The sequence below is a fragment of the Vulpes vulpes genome, chromosome 11 (genome assembly GCF_048418805.1).
Source record: "Vulpes vulpes isolate BD-2025 chromosome 11, VulVul3, whole genome shotgun sequence".
NCBI classification, from domain to species: Eukaryota; Metazoa; Chordata; class Mammalia; order Carnivora; family Canidae; genus Vulpes; species Vulpes vulpes.
Genome location: NC_132790.1, coordinates 2,497,262 through 2,518,870, shown reverse-complemented (window position 1 = coordinate 2,518,870; position 21,609 = coordinate 2,497,262). Strand labels below are relative to the sequence as shown.

Genomic DNA, 21,609 nt, shown 5'->3' with positions numbered 1-21,609 from the left:
TCAACATTTCTCTAATTGAATTTTCCAATTAGTTCTCTGAATATATAATAAACTTATCTACTCCTATGCCTTGGTTAATTTGTTCTGTTTTGTACACCCAGCTTGGCCTTCTGAAAATCATATGCATTCTCTAGGACCTAACTCAAATGACACATTTTTTTTTCTCCTACTATTGTTGGTATTTCCACTTAGAACTAACGTCTGCTACCCCTTGTGTCTATGCTTTTGGAACATACTCCACTGCTGACAGAATGTTCCATCATATTTAGTATTAAATGAGCATTTGCAATCACACTCCATGACCTGTGAATTCTAACTTCCTAACCTTCTCTTGAATCTGTCTACTTTTCTCTTGTCCCGTAGCTACAATCATAGTTGAAGGCCACCATATGTTGTCCCATGGATAATGGAAGCGACCTATTCTCTTGTTGACATGACTTTACTCATATCCAATTCATCTACTCTACATGCTGAGAACACAAAATTAGACTATGTCACTCTGCAGCTTAAAATCTTTCTGTGGCTCCCTATTCCCTTAAGATGAAGTCTAAACTCAACAGGCCATGCCAGGCCATTCAGGAGCTGATCCCTACTTTCCTGCTCCCATCCCTGGACCTCCCCATTCTGTATCACTTTCTGCTCTGTTTTCCAGTAATACCAAACTCTTCCCTTACTTCCAGGTGTTTCTGCATGATGCTACATCTCCCTAGAAAGCTCTGCTCTCTTTTCTTATCTAATTCTTATTTATTCATCAAGTACAGCTTAGGAATCTCTTTCTCTCGGAGGTCTTCCCTACTCCCCACTCCCACACCACATTTTGGTAAAAAGCCTCTCCTATGTACTGCAGGGGCCTGGGATACTTCCCCTACCACAGCATTTCTCACACCCTAGCAAGTTGTAAGTTCTTGTATACATCAGGGCTTTTCACCTAGTTCATCATTTCTTCCTGCATCTGACACTACATATGGCACATAATTCAACAAACATAGAAATACTGAAATCAGATATACTCAGCTCATGCTTTTCTTGGAAAATAAAAGAAAGGAGATTCTTTTAACCTGGAGTCAGCTGACAAAGCATTGAAGAATGCACAAAAAAAAAAAAAAAGTCGTTTCTTCACCCACACTTTTTCACACTGGACCTCAATTCCCCATAGCAACCATCTATTGTTTAATGACCTGAGATTTCAGGGGCAACAGTTGCATGAATTCATGCTAGTCCATTAAATTGGCCATGTATGTGTACTGAATTTAAGTACTGAGATACTTGTAATGAAATAACATGATATCTCTTATTTTCATCAAGATAGAAATTACCATGAAAGCAATGAATGTCATCTATTTTTCCCACAGCAGATTATTTCCCTCTAATCGTCTTGTCTCTGTTTGTACCTTGGCAGGGGTATTACATTGTGTATGAGTAGGATGACAATTTAAGTGATGTGTTGTTCTCCTTTTGCTTCTAACAAAATGATATAGTAAAAGGGACGATATGATAGCTTCAGAGTCAAGGCAGCCATATGGCTGATTGTTAATGTGGTTGAGTACTGAAATGACTGTGTCTCTGTGTTGGAATCGATGCCACATAGTAATTTTCTATATGTTTGTGAACCTCCTGATCCAGAGTTCTTTTTCTTGATCCTGTTGCAATTAGTATTTTCATGAATTCCTCAAATGAATTATAAAGAAAAAAATGCTTTTGACATTTATAAAGGTACACCAAGCTTCCAGGGCTAGTATTCAGTATTCAGGTACTACTCAGTATTCACTCAGTAAATGTGTATTCGGTATTTATGTGGCATACTTGCTGAGTCCCTGTTATGTGCCAGGCATTTTGGTGGCCTCACAGGTAGTCTCGCAGCGTAGCTGTGAACAAGCCATATTTCCTGCCTTCCAGGCACTCACCATATAGCAGCTATTCAGACAAGAATCAAATGATTACAGGGAGAATTATTTAATTGCAATGGAGTTACATGCCTATATGTGATAAGATCATAAGCAGGGAAACCTCACTTAACTGAGCTGGGATCAGAAACATATGTCCTAAGTAGCTGCAAATAATCTCTTTCCTTTGTAATATCAAGAGCTGGTGAAATGGGCAGCCTATAACACAACAGAACCGAACGCAGGTCAATAGGTGATTCTGAAACAAATCCAAAGTCACCGCATTTACAAGAATTGAAGGGAGATTATTTGGTTTGGCAACATCCCAGACACAAGTTGCAGAAACAAGATTTTTAGTTGAGAGAAGAAAGGACTTCAAGGGGAAGTAATAGAAGTGGGCAAATATTTGAAGAGCGGTCATATGGAAGAGAGACTGCATTTAATTTTCACTTTTCTGAAGGGCAGTACAAGGACCAGTGTTGGGAACCATTGGAAGGCAAATTTCTGCTCTACAAAAAGAAGGTCTTAACAGCTGGAACTGTCTGAATGTGGAACAGGCTGCCCTGGGGGATCCATAAAAAGTTTTAAAGCAGGGAATGACAATCTGAGCAGAACTGCTGAGTCTAGTGTTGGAGCAGCATCAGTAGAAATTTCCATTGTCTGGAGGATGGGCACTCCATGTATTAACGATCCTGCCGGTTGTCAAAGCGGTTTTGTCTTTCTGTCCTGGGGTCTGAGATTCCTGAATTTCTGACAGAGGGTTTGTCTAATTCTGGGACAAAAATCTATTGGCTTACATTATAATAAATTATAATTTCCTGGAGTAGAAGAAAGAAAAAGTCTTTTAACTTTGAAGGAAATAGAGGCATCCGTTTGTAAAGCTTGACACACGGGAAACCAACTCAGACTTATCTGAGTATTGAAATATTTAATTCTTTCATTTAGTCATTTCCTTGCTCTGCAAAATATACAGAATGTGGTGTCCCATGGTTTGGGAGACATAAAGGTAAATTAGCTGCTCATCTTGACTGCAAGTAACTTACAGTCTAAGAGAGACTACTGATTCCACTAAATAGCTGTAGTGCAGAGAAGGAGACATTTATTTTAATAAAGATATTAAGACTAATTAGATTAGCTAGAGTTGAGCATTTTGCCAGTGTGAGAAAAGCATTTATCACGTACAGTGTTTGCAGTAATTATCATAAGTTAAAGTACTATTCCTTTCAGAGATATGCCAATCCGAGTATGGATATTAGGTTGTATAGGAATACATCTCATAAAAAAAGAAGTCATCGCAGATTTTAAAAAATAAATTGATCATATGGTACAATTTTGCATTTCACTAGTACTGTCTTTTAATGGTGCAAGTCAAAACACTCAGGATATGTTCACAAACGTTAGCCAGGATGATCTCCAACGGGCATGCCAGCATGTCTGTATGCACTTAATGAATGCTTCTCTATTCATTTCACTTCGTTTTCATCATCTTTGTTCATTTGTTCAAGAAATCCACACCTATTTTTACCTTTCTCATGTTCTCCATTACATGTAACTTTACAAAGTCTATATTATGGCTATAATGAGTTGCATGACTGTTGTAACACATTTGCATTTACAAATTGCATTGGACTTATCCTTCCTCCTCCAATAGAGTCTAAGATTAAATGTTATAACCCTACATCTTCCACTCTCCTTGTGGCTTTTCAAGATAGGGCCAGTGAAGTGGATACTTCTCAATGTGTAGGGTTGATCCTAAAAATTAAAGGAGTATTAATTGGAAAATTAATAACATAAAATCAGCCTTATGTCTGTAATTTTCATGTAATCTCCAACGACAAGTATATCCAGGTTACATAGTGATCATTCCTTAAATTATGTATATTATAATTTAAAACTTTTATATATTTATAGAGAGATAAGTAAGCTGTTGTGAAAATCCCATAGGATTTGGAAAAATACAAATCTGGATTTGAATAACAAGTTCAACAATTTATAGGACCTCAAGCAATTTAGTTAGGCCATCTGAGCCTATATTTTCAGCCACTTGTTACATGAGGATATGAGACATTTTACAGGATCAGAAATGTTGTTTATAAATAGTTTAGCACCATGTCTGGCATATAAAAGGCCCTTGACAAGAGTAATCGCTATAATAATATTGATTAAACCTAAACAAGAAAGTAAAATAAAAGATTTGATAAAAACTAATAACTCATCAAAATCATAAAAATGATACAGAAATTTAATATCTAGGTACATACATTTTAATAAGTAATATACTTAATCTCATAAACTGTGGTACAGTGAAGGAATATTGCTGTTGATTTAATAGTCTGATAGTTGTTTTAGGATTTTTGGTCTGTGAGGCATACTTTAAGGGTCGAGGCTGGCCCTTGGGGTACTGAAAGCTACCCAGTGCTTCAAACTGTCCGGTGTGCAGGCTCCTGTGGAGGAAATGAGCAAGGATCTGTGGCCCCTGACCTCAAGGGACTGAGTCCAATGGTAGAGATATAGCTTACTGACAAAAATTATAGTGTAAATAAAAACTACCATTATTGGGCACCTGCGGGGCTCAGTGGTTGAGCGTCTGCCTTGGGCCCAGGGTGTGACCCCGGGGTCCTGGGATCAAGGGCTCCCCGATGGAGCCTGCTTCTCCCTCTGCCTGTATCTCTGCCTCTCTCTCTCTCTCTCTCTCTCTGTCTCTCATAAATAAATGAATAAAATGTTTTTTAAAAACTACTACTATTAGTTAAGCAGACTAGGTGCTATTAAAATTCAAAAGAAAGAGATTTTACGTTTAAGGGCAAAAGGAAGATTGTGTGAGGGTCTGGATATTTGTGAATGCATTATTGAGCGTATTAAACTATAGGAGTGTGACACAGCTGCTTTCCTCTTAATCTCCATTACTTTGAATTACATACCTCCTCCCATTTAATTCCTTATTCATCTTCAAAGTCATAAATGGAGTCAGAAAAATCTCCATGAATTTGCGGGAATGAATGTTGTAGACAATCCCCACTGTTCTAGAAGTCAGGGATCCTTTCTAAAGGGATTCACAAGACACGGAGTATTTTTCACATGTGCCCTATAGTGAGAGGGGGAATGGCCGGAGCACTCTTACTTGATCCTCCAGGCCCACGGTGGCCTTGACCTATATTTACTCAGCAGGACTGAGCCCTGCCTTGGCACTAAGTTACCAAGGTGCTCGTGGAGGCCGCAGGAGGAAATGAGGGGAGCTACGCCTGGCTTGATCACACGTATTTTCAGATTGTCATCCTGCCATGTCTCAGTGCCTTTCCCATAGGTACTTAAGAAATTACTTCACTTTTTTTAACCAGAGATAATCATCAGATTGTCTATAGGATGAATTTTTTGAATCTCTAAATAAGAATATTTGAAAGCAAATATGCCATTCAGTTTTGGGAAAACTATTTTCTGAACATGACTTAAATATGTTTCCCTTGTGATTGTCTGGTTTTCCAATTTCAGTATAATTACTCTCTCATGCCTGTAGAAAAACCTTATTATTCTAACCTCTGTGTATAAATATCATAACTTTCAGTCTGATTTAATATGCTAGAGAACCAGTTTAAGATTTATTTAAAATAAACTTAATATGAAACAAAATCCATACTTTAGGAGGGGTGATGTACCTTAACCCCAAAGCACTAATGTCATAAACTGCATGTATGTGCTGTTTTCATTAATTTAGTCTTATACTTTCTTTTTTTATTTTTTTCAAAAACAGAACAAAGGGCTTTTGGATTGGTGGAGAGAATTTACACATAATGGATCCTGCCCAAGTCTATAAAAATATGCCACTGAGTTTATAGCCTTCTTGCATCTATTGGCAGCTCCCCAGTGACAGATTTAAGAGATTGAAAAGAGGTTAAATAAAGTACAGATGAGAACAACTAGTATAAAATTTGAATTGAATAAAAGCCTTGAGACTCCTCTTAGAATGGCAAAATTTAACTGCTGGAAACCATAGAATATTACAATTTTGGAATTAGAATTGTCCAGATTGTGGAAGTTAATCCAAATACAATATTGGACCAGTGCCAGGATTTGGGATTTTTTCTTCTTCTTTTTAATAACAGGCAGTACTCTTCCTCAGAGTTGTCTGTGGTCTGGCCAATTTATTTGTTTTGATTTGGAGAAAATTACTTATGATTTAGAAGAGTGACTTTTTTTTTTTTTAATCTATCCTAAAACCACGTCCCCGTCTCAGCACATAGGACTGGCTGTTGCAGAAGTGGCCGTGGGGATGGGTTCCCAGGGAGAGCCAGGCTGACCAAACGTTAGCTGGAGTGAATGTGAGGGTGCATGTGTGTCTGGGAGTGCATTTGAGAAACTTTGAGTTCTGTATATTCTTAGGTCTACCTAGAATTTCTTGAGACACTCCTGAATATTCCTAGATTTGCCCTAAGGCCATTGTACCCATTGGCATGTGGAAAAATGCCACGTGGCAGACGGATTAGGACTTCAGAGGACGGTGTTCCCCTTTGAGTCAGAGTCCCAGCTACCTTCCTCCTGTACCTAACAGTGTGTCCTCAGAAGGCCTGGGCAAGCCTCCAGAAGACTCTACGTTCCGTTTCCAAGCTACACCCCAAACTGCGTTTGGAACCTCCACCCAGTCCGGTGCCATATGTTTGCCCACTGCTGCTTCTTTGGTAGCTGAGAGCTTGTCATCCAGGCAGGAAGATAGAAAGAGAGAAAGCAACCGTCACTGAGCTTGGGCCTCTCGACCAGGAACCAGGGTCCCCCAGGCTCTGCGAGGAGGCACAGAACAGCTAGTGGGCTCCTGTCTTTACGATCTCACTGCAGAAAGTAGCACTTCTCTACTCATCAGCCCATCTTTCGTTTTTAAGATTAGAAAATACAGAATCATTTCTTTGTTCTCTTGTGTGTCACTTTGGAAAAAAAGAAAAAAAAAAGTGATTTCTTGAAAAACCAGTGAAATAAAGCCAGGCACCTGTTTTCCTTTCCTTTATCTTTGAACTGGACACTAAATCTGCACAATGTGAACGGTTTTGAAAGCATTCTTTTCTATAGTGTCAAATACGCTCAGTATTATATAGTGATAAGATCGGAACATTTATATTCAGAAAATTTTTGAAAGAAAATTAGGAGGCAGTGAAACTCCTTAGAAGTTTTAGAGTTTAGAAACTCCTTAGAGGTTAGACTTTGTCAGAAGTAAATGAAGTCTTTATTTTTTATTTTTTTACTGTTTTCAGCTTAGACATAATGATTAAAGTGCTTAGTATTGATTTTGTTTAGATTGGCAATTGTTTTCTTATCAGTGTCCATTTTACATTACAAGTGTTGTTGTTCTAAACACTTGAATTCTATTCTTGATATATAAGAATCTATCTATCATAAGATCAGTTCTTAAGAGCCTTCAGAAACACATAAGATCATCCAAACTCTATTCTCCTTCTCTGCCCGAGGTTTAAAAAAAAAGTCCCTTAGACTTTAGTTGACTGTTGATATTTCTATTTAGCAAGTATGTTCCAAAAATATGGTTAACTAGACAAAAAAAAAAAAAAAGTGAGTACAGGATTTCTGGGCAAAATTTGTAAGCATTTCTTGTGTTAAGACAAAGATTTTAGCTGAAACCCAGAAGGATTATTTCCAAATCTTAAAATAGATTATTTTAGAAAGATGTGCAGAGAAGATACAAGACACATTCAAGCAAAACTACTTGTTTTTATTTTTCTGACTAGGGCCTTAGCCTCGAAACTGGCTCTGCTAAACTGGGTTATGCTTTAAAAGATATAAAATAACAGCAGACCTGGTGGCCTCCTCGATGCCTTTCTTCTTGGCTTATATCTGACTTCAGACTTAACGTTAAGGAACCTCTGAAGGTTCCTTCAGAGCCTTCAGAAACACAAGAAAATCTTGAAGGAATGTGAAAACATTACTAAAGTGTAATCTCAGCTGGTTCAACCATCATCCCAAAGGTCAGCTGCATACGCCTTACCTATGTTGCTTTTGCTTCTCGTTTACAAATGCCAAGACAAGCGAGAGATAGAGGCAAGACCAAGAGTGACTGTACCGGGCAGCGCAGTATAATCTGTTGCGCCAGTGTACCCGCTGGCTTCGCTCTCAGCCACAGGTGTCCAGTTCCCAGAACCTTACCAGGACCTCTTTACCCTGGAAGTGGAATATAGAAAGGGAAAGACTTCGTGGCCCTGAGCCCGTCAATAATATTTCTCCTTGCACATATGAAAGGTGTGATGCTACAGTGAGAGGAGCATAGCTAGGGGAATCCCATGGACCGGAATTCAGTTCATAGATTTGGAAGTTATGGGGCTGCTGAATGTATTTTTTTTCTGAATCTCTTTAATTAATCTTTATTTCCTCACTCTTAAATATGCATAATTAAAGCTTTCTTTCAGTATTATTTGAGAATTAAAATAATGAGTATCACATAGGTATGTGAGGCTGGTTCAAAACTCAAAAAATCCATCAATGTAATTTGCCAAACTAACAGACTTGACAGGAAAGCTACCTGATAGATCAACAGACACAGAAGAAATAATGCAACATCCACCGTGTTAAAAACTTCGGCAACCTAGGAATAGAAAGAAACGTCCTCCATTTGATATAGGGCATTTATAAGAAAACCTGCATTGAACATCATGCTGAATCATGAATGACTAAAATCAGGATATAAAATAAAAAGAAAATCAGGAATTAGGCAAGATTGTCCACTTTCACCACTCCTACTCAGTGTTTGCATTGGAAGTCCTAGAAAATAAAAGGAGTATAGGAAAAGTATTCAACTGAAAAATAAAAAATTAAACTACCCTTAACTGCATTGACAACATGCTTGTCTGTGTAGAAAATTCCAAGGAATCCACAGAATTTTTCCTCAAGCTAGTAAGCAAGTTTGCAAGTTTACAGAATACAAAATCAGTAAACAGAAATCAATTGCATTTCTGTACATTAGCAGTGCACAGTTGAAAAGTGGAAAACTGAAATTTAAAAAAGATACTGTCTTTTTTAAAAACCTCTAACAAAACGACATAGTTAGCTATAAGTCTAATTAAATATGCACAGGATTTGTGTTGAGAATACTACAAAAATATGATGAAATCAAAGAAAAAAAAAAAAGCCTCAGGAAATCATTATACCAGGTTCATGGACTGGGAAACAGTTGATATAGTTAGGATGTTAATTCTCCCCAAAATGATATATAAATTCAATCTCAATTGTAATATCAACAATTATAGATAAGCCAATTATCAATTATAAATAGACTGATTCTAAAGTATATTATGGTGGCTCCTGGGTGGCTCAATTGGTTAAGCATCTGCCTTCTGCTCAGGTCATGATCTCAGGGTCCTGGGATCAAATCCTGCATTGGGGTCCTTGGTTGGCGGGGAATCGCTTCTCCCTCTCCCTTTCTCCATCTCCTCCTCCCCCTGCTTGTGCTCTCTGCTTTCTCTCATGCTCTCTCTCTCTCTCTCTCTCTCAAATAAATATTAAAAAATAAATAAAGTGTATACGGTAAGGTAAAATGACTCAAATAGCCTAAGCAATTTAAAAAATGAACAAAGTTGGAGGACTACCACTGCCTGTTTTTAAGATACTCTATAAATAAAGCTAGAGTAGTCAAGACAATGTGGTATAGCTGAAAGGATAGACGCATAACCAAAGGAACAGAATAGAAAACCCAGAAAGTGATCTATGTAAGGATGGAAAACTGATTTTTGACAAAGGTGCATGGAGAATGGACAGTCTTCTTAAGAAATAGTTGACTATTAGCCATATGCCAAAAAGATTATTGATTTTATACCTCACACTGTATATAAAAAATTAACTTAAAATATATAAAATATATAGTGGACCTGTATGTCAAGTATAAAAGTATAAAAACCTATGATAAAATGTTCATAACCTGGGGTTAGGAAATGGTTTTTTAGGTATAGCACCAAAAATAGGATTCATAAAATTTGGTTTCATTGCAAATGATGACTTTGCTCTGTACCTATTAAGGAAACAAAACAAAACAAAAAACCAGATAAAGATAAAATACCTGCATATCACATATCAAGTGAAGGATTCATATCCAGAATATATAAAAGACTCTCAAAACTTACTAATAAGACAGAAATGCAATGAAAAAATAGACAAATTATATGAACAGAGTTCACCAAAAAATATATATGGTTGGCAAAAAGCACATGTAGGAATGCTCAATAACATTAGTTATTTGGGAAATGCAAACCAAAACCACAGTGAGTTATCACTACAAACCTTAGAATCTTTCATAACAGCAAAAAATGCTATTGATGAACATATCGTGCAACAGGAACGCTCTCATACACTGCTGGCGGTACAGCCACTTTTTTAAAAATCTGATATTTTCTGTCACTATTAAATATGCACTCACCATTTGACCCAGCAAGCTCACTCCTGTGTATTTATGAGAACTCAAAACCTTTATGTGAATGTTTATAGGGCTTTATCCATAATCACAAAAACTGGACACAACCCAAATGTCCTCCTAAGGATGAATAGATAATCAAATTGTAGGACATCCTCATGGTGAAATTACTACTTAGTATTTAAAGGGACAAATTTTTAGTACTTAAAGAAATGGATGGTTCTCAAATGCATTTTGCTAAGTGAAAGAATCTAATCTTAGAGGTTGCATAGTGTATGATTCTATTTATGTGTCTCTCTGGAAAAGGCAAAAAAATAGAGGTAAAAAGAACAAATCATTGTCAGAAGTTGGGCAAAGGAGGACACTGAACACAAATAGGCAGGACTAGGGAATTGTGCTTTAAGCTTTGTAATTTTTCTGTATCCTGTCCATGAAGTTGTTATAAGAATCCATGCTTGTGTTAAAACTCAAAAAAATATACACCAGAAATGTTAACTTTATCCATGGAACCTCAAAAAAAAAAAAAAAAAAAAGATAATTAAAAGGAGAAAATAAGCACACGGGTTATCCCTGAAAATACATATGGTTTTTATAATGAAAATAAAAAGTGTTTGGCAAAAAAGCAGCTCAGGTTTTATTGAACTCAAAACTTTGCAAAAATAGTATAATCTTCGTGATGAATAAAAACCATGATTTTTAAAATATGATTTTGAAAAATTGAAAGTCAAATGATATTAAATTAAAACTTAAATTCTGACTTTCTATAAAATAAATATCACTGAGAAGAGTAGCTTGTAAGTAATTGATGGTAAATTAATTATTAGCCAGCATAATAATTTAAAATAGCAATAATTAATAACAATGTTATATACTGCCCTTATTACTTATCCCTCATCTTTTAAAATGGACTTTTATGTTTTTCAAGATTTTATTTATTTATTTATGAGAGACACACAGAGAGAGAGAGGCAGAGACACAGGCAGAGGGAGAAGCAGGCTCCATGCAGGGAGCCCGATGCGGGACTCAATCCCAGGACCTCGGGATCACCCCTGAGCTGAAGGCAGACGCTCAACTGCTGAGCCACCCCGGAGCCCCTAAAATGGACTTTTAAAAAAACAATCCTAACAGTTAAAATTTTCTCATCCTAAACTCATTGGAAAACAAACAAACAAACAAACCAGAATCAATACTACTTTTCTGTTTTTCTTTTCTAGTATAAGCTAATTTTTCCCATTCTTACGCTTTTGAAGTGAACTTTCAATTATAAAATGTCAAACTATGTTCCAAAGTAGATGTGGGAATTGCCAGCCTTTGGCACAGTGTGGTGAAACCCATCGGTAAAAACAACAGCAGCAGGTGGCAAGCGGCGGGAAGGTCTGTGGTTACAAATGTTCACGGCGGGCTGAAAAGGCCCCTGATGCAGTGCTGGTTGGACTAGTCGTGCTTGTGTTTGGGTTCCGAGTCTACACATCAGTTGCTTCTAGTTGAGTTACTGGCTTCACCAGTAACAGTGTGTGGTTGGAACAGATTGGATCAGAGTTATCGTTTTTCAAAATGCCATCGTAGACCTGGGAGATGTAGCGGGAGTCCTCCGACCCTCCCCACTTCCAGGACGGGGTGTAATCCAGGTATGGTCTGTGCACTTGGGCCAAAATCCAAATCTCTTAACTGGGCTCTTCAGAGTGGAGCAGCCTGTATTGTAGTTGGCAGTGGGGTAAACATTATCACTTTGCAGCTTGTCAGAGGTAATGCAGAGCTTCAACTTTCACATACTAATCCAAACCCAAGATTTGCTTGCAGTTGGAATTGCTTTCCACGAGGCAGGCGAGGATGATCAGAAATTCCAAGCTTTACCCCTTTGCACACACACAACGATGGGAAAAAGCTCAGCTACAGATGGATCTTGTACTTCTGTTTTTATATTTCCCTCCTGTGCATTCTAAAGAAAGCCCATCGTATCACGGCACATTTCATAAATACCAGAAACCTCCATTACTCTCAGCTTTAATTCCTGCCAAAATCTGTTTGAGCCCTAAAAGGAAAGCAAGGAAATTAGTGGCCACCGATGGGGGAGGAGTGGGATCGGAATAGCTTAACTCATACGTGGATCATTGTTTTTGTAATGGTTCTGTTCGTACGTATGACACTACCCTGTAAACATTTAATTTGAAGAAAAATCTCATTTGTATCTCAAAAAAGACATTACAGACTGTAGATGGTATGAGCATTCAAGTTTCAGAACACTGTTCCATGAAGAGGAGAGGTCTCTTGCTGTGCCCTTGAGATTTTAAGCTTTACTGGAGCAGGGAGTTTTTAGCTCTTTGTTCACTGCCGTCTTCCATGGTCTAGAAAGAATATTGAGCATCTATTGGAACAAGTATGAGGTTGTTAATTGGGAAAGTCATTAATTAGTAGAGCCTTATTTCAGCCGTTGTTTCTGTAAATATCTATTTGCATGTTATATATGCAGAGCCAGGGCCGCGTGCTGAGGCGGTGGCTGTGAGCAGGGCGAACGTGGCCCTTGCCCTGCTGGAGCTCACTGTGCAGAGGGAGAGACTGTATGTTAAATAATAACCTATTAAGTAAATAAATGCAAACATGAGGTTCTATTAAAGCAAAGCATATGCTCTGCTGTTGTTTTAGAGGTGGGGTGCAGAGTGGAGGGGGGAGAGAGAGAGAGAACCCCAAGCAGGCCCCATGCCCAGGGTGGAGCTCCACTCAGGGCTCCATCCCATGACCCTGAGATGGTGACCCAGGCCAAAATCCTGTCGGGCGCTGAACCAACGGGGCCACTGAGACACCCCAAAGTATATGATTCTAAGAGGTCATGCAGCACAGAAAATGTGACTTGGCAATGAGAGAAGAGCACACACAGATAAAGATAAAAACGAGGGCTCTCATTTCACCTTCAGGACTTTTGAAATACATTTCACCAATTTCTAACCCCCTTCGTACCGCGGTGCCTCCCTTACAGCGCTCTGTCTTGCATTAGGCCTATCGGAGCTTTGCTTCTTCATCCTAATACGTTTTAATCGAGTGAGGTACATTTTGATTCTACTAATTACTCTTGTTTAAGGGCTGAGCGTGTATCGTTCACTTTCGTCTCTTGCACAGAGCAAGCCAATCAAAGGTACAATAATTCAGTAGTTGCCTTTTCCATGTTTAATTATAAACATCTTAGAGTACATTTCTTAGAACACATACAATTTATGACCCCCCAAAACCCCACCACCTCAAAATTTTATTCTCTAATGGTAAAAGTGCATAATATCGCTTTCTGTCCTCGAGGGTGGTGGGAATTGGTGGAGCAGCCCCAGGTGGGGCGAGGGCCAGGGCTGGGGCAGGGGGGTGGGTATCTAGAAGCAGACGATCGGTGCTTTCTTTTGCTTAAGGGCATTAAATCTATCAGGGACCTGGAGTGGGGAGCAGCCCGGGTTCTAGAGACCTGGCTGCCCTGGCCCCCTGAGGCTGTGCCCAGAGAGGCACCACAACCCTGGGGGGGAGGGCATGGGTGTGGGGTACAGGCAGGGGGGGTTAGAGGGCAGAGGAGGGGCTACTTCTGTTGGTGCAAGTTAGTTTACACATTTTTTTTAATAAACCAGAGTGGGGGTCACCAAAATAGAAACAAAAACAAAAGAACTGCATGTGCATGTGTGTAGTGAATAATCTTCGTTCATCCCTCCAAGTCCCTCCCGCACCACTCGCCACCTTGTCACTCCCAGGAAGCTGGTGTCTATGGACTACAACAACCGCAGGCCCGCACGACCTCTAGCTGCTGTTTAGATTTGACCAGTTGGGAAAATAGCAGCAGCTTAGAAATGGACAAAAGAGAGCTTGGGCTCTTGTCTTTCCCTGCCTCCCTCCTTGCCCTTCCATGGTGTTCCCCAGGCTGCATTCTGCTCCTCACCGCCTGGGCCAGCTCAGGCTCCCTCAGCCCCAGCCCTGACTGTCTCGGGCCTCTGACGTCTGCAACTCAAGGGTGACAAAGGTTTCTGGCCCTTGGGAGCTGTAAGAACATTGTCAACCTTTACTGGTTTCTCTTAGCCCTGCCCACCCCTTTGTAAATCAAAAAAAAAAAAAAAAAAAAAAAAAAAAAAGATTGCTCATCTGCAATAGCCATCCCTATTCCACAAGGACTCCAATACAAGAGACATACTTTTCCTTGTTCAAAGTGAGGGTAAAACTGAAAAATGAGTGAAGAGCAAACTGTTTTAAATTTGGGAGTAAACCGAGAAGTCACATGTTTTATGGCAAGGAGCAGAGACCTTGCAGTCAGATGGGCCTGGTTTGTTCCAGGCTCTAGAACTTTCTGCATGTGAGACCACAGACAGGGTAGTTACATGGTTTGGGTCTCAAGATTCGCACATGTAAGTGGGGATGGGAGGTCAGGACAGGACTGATACGAGAATCCTTGCTAACGTACAGGATGCTCCTGACCCCGTAGGCACACGGTGAGTGGTGCTGTCATCACTAGTCATAACCTCTGCTGAAAAGGGCACATCCAAGCAACAGGTCAGAGACGTTCCTTTGAAGGCAGCAGAGCTACGGTGATTTTGACAAGGAAGGGAAGAAAACTCTGTGTGCATTTATGCTTCCCCCCCATGCATATTATTTAGATAAATATGCTTCGGTCTATATCTACTATTCTAGGAACGTGTGTTTAGATTTTGTCAAGTCAGATCGCACCCGGAGACACTACCCAGTCTCGGGCCATCAAATTTTAAAGTTTTACTAAGCCACAAAATTCATCTTGAGATTATAACAGGAGTCAGACCACTACATTTGTCATAATTTCTCCTTCTTAGGGACATGATGTGAAATTCCATTAGGTCTTAATATTCTTGCTACACATCTAAAAATTCTTCTAACAGTTTACTGGTCGCATTTTCAGAATTCATTCTATAATTTTTTTTTCACATGAGTTCTTAAGGCGAATTCGTTTTCTTGAAGAGAAATTTTACCAGAATAGGTCTTTTGAAAATGTGTGTTTGCACTAAGGAAATCAACCATTTGGGGGCACCTGGGGGGCTCAGTTGGTTGAGCGTCTGACTCTTGGTTTCGGCTCAGGTCATGATCCCGTGGGTCACGATGTGGAGCCTTGTATCTGGCTTTGTGCTCTGTGGGGAGTCTGCTTCAAGAGTCTCTTCCTCAGGAACCCTAAGGGGCTCAGCGGTTGAGCATCTGCCTTTGGCTTGGCTTCAGGACGTGACCCCAGGGTCCTGGGATCGAGTCCCACCTCCGGCTCCCCCACGGAGACCCTGCTTCTCCCTCTGCCTGTGTCTCTGCCTCTCTCTCTGTGTCTCTCCTGAATAAATAAATAAAATCTTTAAAAAAAAGTCTCTTCCTCTTCCCCTCCCCTCCTCCCTCTCTCACTCTTTCTGTCTCTAAAATAAGTAAATTTAAAAAAAAGAAAAAAGAAAATCAACCTTTTTTTTTTTTTTTTTGACTCTCCACTTTTCTCTTTTAAGTTTTCTAAGGGTATGTTTTTCCAATTAAAGCTCTGTATCAACTCAAAGCCCATTGAGTTAAATGTATCGGAAAGGTCACTTTTCCTCCTTTGGTGTCAGGTGCTCATGTGAATGCATTTCTAGAAGATAACCTCATTTGCAATTATACCTCTTGGAGTTTGTGTGAAAGGTCCAACTGAAATTGTTAGATCCCTTTAAATATCTCAGCATTTATGAAACGTTCTTAGAACAATTGGAAGTAGAACAATTGGAAGTGGCTTGAGAAAAATCTGTTCTAAATGTAGGAAATGACACATCTTCTGTAGCTTATAGCTTTATCCTTGAACTCGTGAGCTGCACATGCTCGTGCTTACCAAAATTCACACGGTCTCTTTTCTAGTAATTAGCTTTAAAGGAGTAGTTGTCAAATATTATTCAAAGGTATCAGAGAAAGCCAACAAGGAAAGAAATGGAACTTTGGAACATTGAAGACATGAGTTCTGGATATGCGGTGGGCGTAGCTGACGCCGTGCAGGGAACTAACAGATACTGTTCATTATGCCAAGCAGACGTGATGGCATTTAGTGTGGAACTTTGAAAAAGAACTTTGTACTCTTTTGAACGTTAGGATATCAGACTTTCTTTTTTTTTTTTAATTTTTTTTTTATTTATTTATGATAGTCACAGAGAGAGAGAGAGAGAGAGAGAGAGAGGCAGAGACACAAGCAGGCTCCATGCACCGGGAGCCCGACGTGGGACTCGATCCCGGGTCTCCAGGATCGCGCCCTGGGCCAAAGGCAAGCGCCAAACCGCTGCGCCACCCAGGGATCCCCAGCTTAGATTATATAGATTTCCAACAAAGATGATCTGTATAATCACTTTGGAAACACTCAGTTGTTCAGGAAATGAGATGACACTGCATTGAAGATGCACAGCAAGGAGAATGCAGAGCTGCGGGAAGGACATTTGTTTCATCATCCACATTTTTTTCCAGTCTTCCTTAAGCGTTGGATTTGACAAATATTTTCAGCAGTTATGTTTTCTGTGGGGAGTTTTCTATCTTGTGCGCATAATCCTTTGAAGAAAATGTGTTGAACCCAAGAATTGCAAAGACAGAGAAGTAGGAGTAGGAACATACCAAAAAGAACCTACTCAGATAACCTTCGTATAGGCAAGACTTCACTGACTTTACCACCTGGATTAGGAGTTTCTTTTGGGTGGTTTTATAATGTGCTGTGTGTATTTCATATTGTTTTTTAGTATAAAATCTGTTTTTATGTATCTGCTTCCCCTGTGAGTGAGCACCGTGTTATACCCAACAGTGAGTCAAGGCCTGGCCCAGAGAAAGAACTCAAGAATTGTTTGAAATTATTACATAAATGATTTTTTTAAACTTGATGAATATAAAGCAGTCTTAAAAATAAGAGTTGAGGGATGCCTGGGTGGCTCAGTGGTTGAGCACCTGCCTTTGGCTCAGGTCGTGACCTCAGGGTCCTGGGTTCGAGTCCCACTTCGGGCTCCCCACATGGAGCCTGCTTCTCCTTCTGCCTGTGTCTCTGCCTCTCTCTCTCTGTGTCTCTCATGAAAAAATAAAATCTAAAAAAAATTTTTTTTAAAGTCCACTTTGAAAGAGAAGGGATAAGTAATAAGGGAAGTATATATCATTGTTACGATTATCATTTAAAATTATCTTGGTTAATAATTTACCACCAATTATTTACAAGCTACTCTTCTCAGTAATATTTATTTTTATGTGTCTCTCATGAATAAATAAATAAAAATAAGAGTTGATACTTATGGGAACGCCTGGGTGGCTCAATGGTTGAGCATCTGCCTTCCGCTCAGGTCGTGATCCTGGGATCCGGGATGAAGTCCCACTCCGCACAGGGAGTCTGCTTCTCCCCCTGCCTGTGTCTCTGTCTCTGTCTCTCTGCGTCTCTCATGAATAAATAAATAAAACCTTAAAAAAATTGGTACTTCTGCTGTAAAAGTTAGTTACACACATTGTTAACCCACGGCAGATTTTATGTGATTCCTATCTATTCTCTTAGAGATTAGCACAAGGAATACAGTTTGATAGATGGGGGCAGACTTTCCTGTTGATATGTACCCAGCAGCACATGTTCATTTTTCACCAAATTATATTCCATAGTTTGTTAAGATTGTGGGTATAAACTTACAGGCTCTAAGGTTGCTTTGGTTCGGTGGTGTCTACCTTCGGAGCTCTCTGCTGAAAATGTGTGTGGTATTTACATCATGTGAAACCATGGTAATGAACCACGTAGGATTGGGGTTCACGAGGAGCCATAGAACATTCTGAAAAGACCACGGGCTTTAGAATCCAGCCCACGGATTCTAAATTTTACCATTCAGCTCAGCCAGTTGTTAGATTTATGAACCTAAGGACGTAAATATCGCAACCTCTCCCACTTTCGTTCCCATCTGGGAGGGGCTTTATTGAAAAATGTTTTATGAATTTTTGCAAACACAATTTTTCCAGAAAAGAACATAAGACACATAAATTTGTGAAAAATAAAGGACAAATAAATGTCTATATAAATAAAATAATGCCTCAAAGAACAGTCGCTAGTTTTTAACCCCACCTTGACTGTCGCAGCAGGTCCTTTCGGCCTCTTTGTTCTCCGTAGGCCAGAGCTGTCCTGGTAAGTTTTTATGCCTGTTCACCTTGTGTGGTGTGATCTGTTATATCTTTTAAGAAACACCAATATAGGATATGAAATGGTCAGCTTTCTGCTTCTGGGCCCTGGTTGAGAAGAGCCTTTTATCCCAGCAGAACATAGGAGTAAAAGAATGAATATTTGGCCTGTGTCATTTCTGGGATGTAGTGTAAAAAACACGAGTTGGTCATTAAGGGAAATTGTCTGGTGTTTTTGTAGGATTTCGGTGTGCTTTTTGTGGACCTTGGGGAGTTCCTCTTCAAGAGGGTGTTTTCTATTCTTGTCGTTACGAGGTCCCAGAAAGCTAAGGGACTCAGTGTTGTGCTCCCAGTTAATTTACAGTTCTTCCTCGCGTCCCTTCCTAGTTCACATTCTATTTACGCACTGAGACTGAACATGACAATGAATAAATACATGGTTTTATAAAACCAAAGGATAAAATCCCCATTCCTAGGTTTATTTGAATTTCATCCGTTCAACGATGTCTTATTTCTGTAGGGGCTCTTTTAAAAATTGCCTTGTAATTTCTTTTCCGGGTTTCCCATTGGTCTCAACGTGCAGTACACACTGGTACCTCTGCTTGTCTTTACTTGAATCCATCCATTTGAAGAGCGACTTAGAAACCTCGAGTTAATTTATGAACTGGCTATAAAATTGAGTAGCTCAAAGATCACTGACCTGAGCAATCTGAGTAGAACTTAGATGTATTTATATGCTAAATGTGATAATTACTAGAAGTGTACCTTTTCTCTGTCTTTAGCCCTCGCCCACACCTGTTATGACCCACATTCTACTCTGTCTCCAAATTGAAAATAAGATGAGTAACTGGAAGGCAAAAGCTTCATTAATTGGATGTTCTACGTACTGATGCATTTGCATTATCTCTTTCACTTTTCAATCACTCCCTTAGAAATCTAAATTGATTCAGAGAATCAGCATGTGGGCAGGTGGATAGGGAAGCTGGTAGGAACAGGTGTGCCCTTAGCTATGTTCTTTCTGTGTCTTGCCCTCTACTGGTATGGACCTTGCTAAAGGTTCTTTACATTTCAGTGCCTGTAAATTTGGGGGTGAATGGATGGTATTCAGGAGTTTCAAACTAACTTATAGATGCACCTTGATGTGGTGGTTTTAGCTTGGAATATAAACCCCTTTCTGCTTATTTATCTGTGTGACATAAGTCATGTCACTTTTCCACTGTAAGTCTCAGTTCCTTGCAGCTAATAGAAATAACAATACCTGCTTTGTAAGACGGTTGGAAAATCAAATGTAGTATGTGTGTTTGAGGGAGAATAGACTATAAAAAGAAGGGTTCCATTTAGTAAATAGTAATTCAAATGTTCATGTATTAAGCTTCGTTTATTTTGCTACTTAGAAATCTAAATGGTTAGATTTATTCAAAGACAATGCAAATGATTCTTCTCGTAAATTCCTAAATGAACTTAACTACTTGGGCTTTTTTTTTTTTTTTTTTTTTTACAGAAGCTTTTAAAAATGGTGAAAGGTCAACTGTCAGAGAAGCTGTTTATTTCTCAGAACTATTTGACAAAATTCTCACCTTCCCTGACAAAATATAAACAAAACTGACTCAATGAGTTCTAGTCCCTGGGTGGTGCTTTTCAAGAGTACTTTCCTGAAAGAGCCATCACAAGAATTAGAATTATTCGTTGACCTTTGCTGATGATTTCTTTCTTCTAAAACTCACCCTTTTGAATTCGCAGGTATGAATGTAAGCAAGAGCGAGATAACAAAGGAAACTTCGTTGAAACCGTCCAGGAGATCCCTGCCTTGCCTGGCCCAGAGCTATGCTTACTCAAAGAGCTTGAGCCAATCGACCTCACTCTTTCAGTCAACGGAGAGTGAGTCTCAGGCTCCCACTTCGGTAACTTTACTCTCCGCTGGCAAAGCAGAGCCAGGTGAGCAGCTATTCCTGGTTTTCTTGTTCAACTTGCAAAGAGTAAGTGTTCTCAAACCATTTCTACGTCCATTTTGCTAGTATTTATAGAGCTCGCTAGCAGGAAGGCTGGCATAGAAAGGAGAACAGTGCACCAGTCAGAAAGAAGGCCATTTGTTGACCAGATGTGTTTTCACTCCTCCTTTCTTGCCTTGAAAGAAGCCAACCTTGGGGGAACCCAGACCTGGTATTTTCTGTTTGCTGGCTCGTTATCATTTCTGGTGAGAAGCTATAACCGGTAACTGAGTAGAATTGTGTCAGCCATAATAAACTTGGTTTCCTAAAAAGGAAGGCCAAAGACTTTAAATAATATTGACAATAAAGCAGTGAAGGTTTGGCTGCACAAAGAGATGGTTGGACAAGTGTTAGCAATCTACTGCTATCCCTGAAGCCTTAGGCAACGCAAGAGCCGAAATACAGGGAAGTGGCTGCTAGGTGCCACACTGGTGACACTTTGTGGCTGCCCTGGGCGCCTTCCTACACACATGCCCGTCTGAGATACCATTATCTCATTTTCACAAAAGCCAAGAGTCAAAATACAACCAGGCCACCTGTCGTTCAGAGGATGGAGTGGGTCTCCCATCCCTCTCTGGGTTGCTTTTTTTTGTCTCATAAGAATGCATTACTTCATGATTCCCTGGGGTTGTTTCTTCCTCTGGATCACTTGAAAATGTCAAAATTCTCTTTTCAATTATACCATGAAATTACTGCCAATTATGAATAACAGCTTACATCCATGTCCAATAACAAAGTGCCTAATTACTCAAGAGGATGAAGGTATTAAAATATAATAGAGATGTATCTTGCCCTGACTGAGTAAAATTTTAAATAACTAATTTCAACTCATTAACTTCGAAAATTTCTTTGTCTGGCCATCATTTGGCCATCAGTCACGATGGTCATTTTTCAAAGTGATTTTAATCTTTTTCTTTCCAAAACTACAAATTTCTTTTTTTTTTTTTTTCTTCCCAGTTAATGCTGAGGAGGATAAAAAAGACTCTGTGCTCAAATGCTCTTTTGCTGACCTCAGTGATTTCTGCTTGGGTAAGTTGATTTCTAGTATTTCCTAATTCCTTTACAGCCTCTCCAAAGGCAAACTGTCTTCTTCAAACCTAGAATATTTTTTAAAAAAGATTTTATTTATTTATTCATGAGAGACCGAGAGAGAGAGAGAGAGAGAGAGAGAGAGAGAGGCAGAGACACAGGCAGACGGAGAAGCAGGCTCCCTGTAGGGAGCCCGATGTGAGACTCAACC

General features: G+C 39.4%; 1 protein-coding gene and 1 non-coding gene across 5 annotated transcripts in view; both read left to right on the top strand.

Moving 5' to 3' along the window:
- Nucleotides 1-21,609, top strand: part of ANO3 (anoctamin 3) — a 379,990-nt gene that overhangs the window by 185,568 nt on the left and 172,813 nt on the right. For all 4 annotated transcript variants that reach the window (XM_072725370.1, XM_072725371.1, XM_026018612.2 and 1 more), the window contains 2 exons: nt 20,122-20,316; nt 21,327-21,398. In XM_072725370.1, the coding sequence (XP_072581471.1) occupies nt 20,122-20,316; nt 21,327-21,398 (267 nt within the window). The remainder of the gene's footprint in view (nt 1-20,121; nt 20,317-21,326; nt 21,399-21,609) is intronic.
- Nucleotides 17,162-17,244, top strand: TRNAQ-UUG (transfer RNA glutamine (anticodon UUG)). Its single transcript has one exon. It is a non-coding gene; the product is annotated as a tRNA-Gln (tRNA).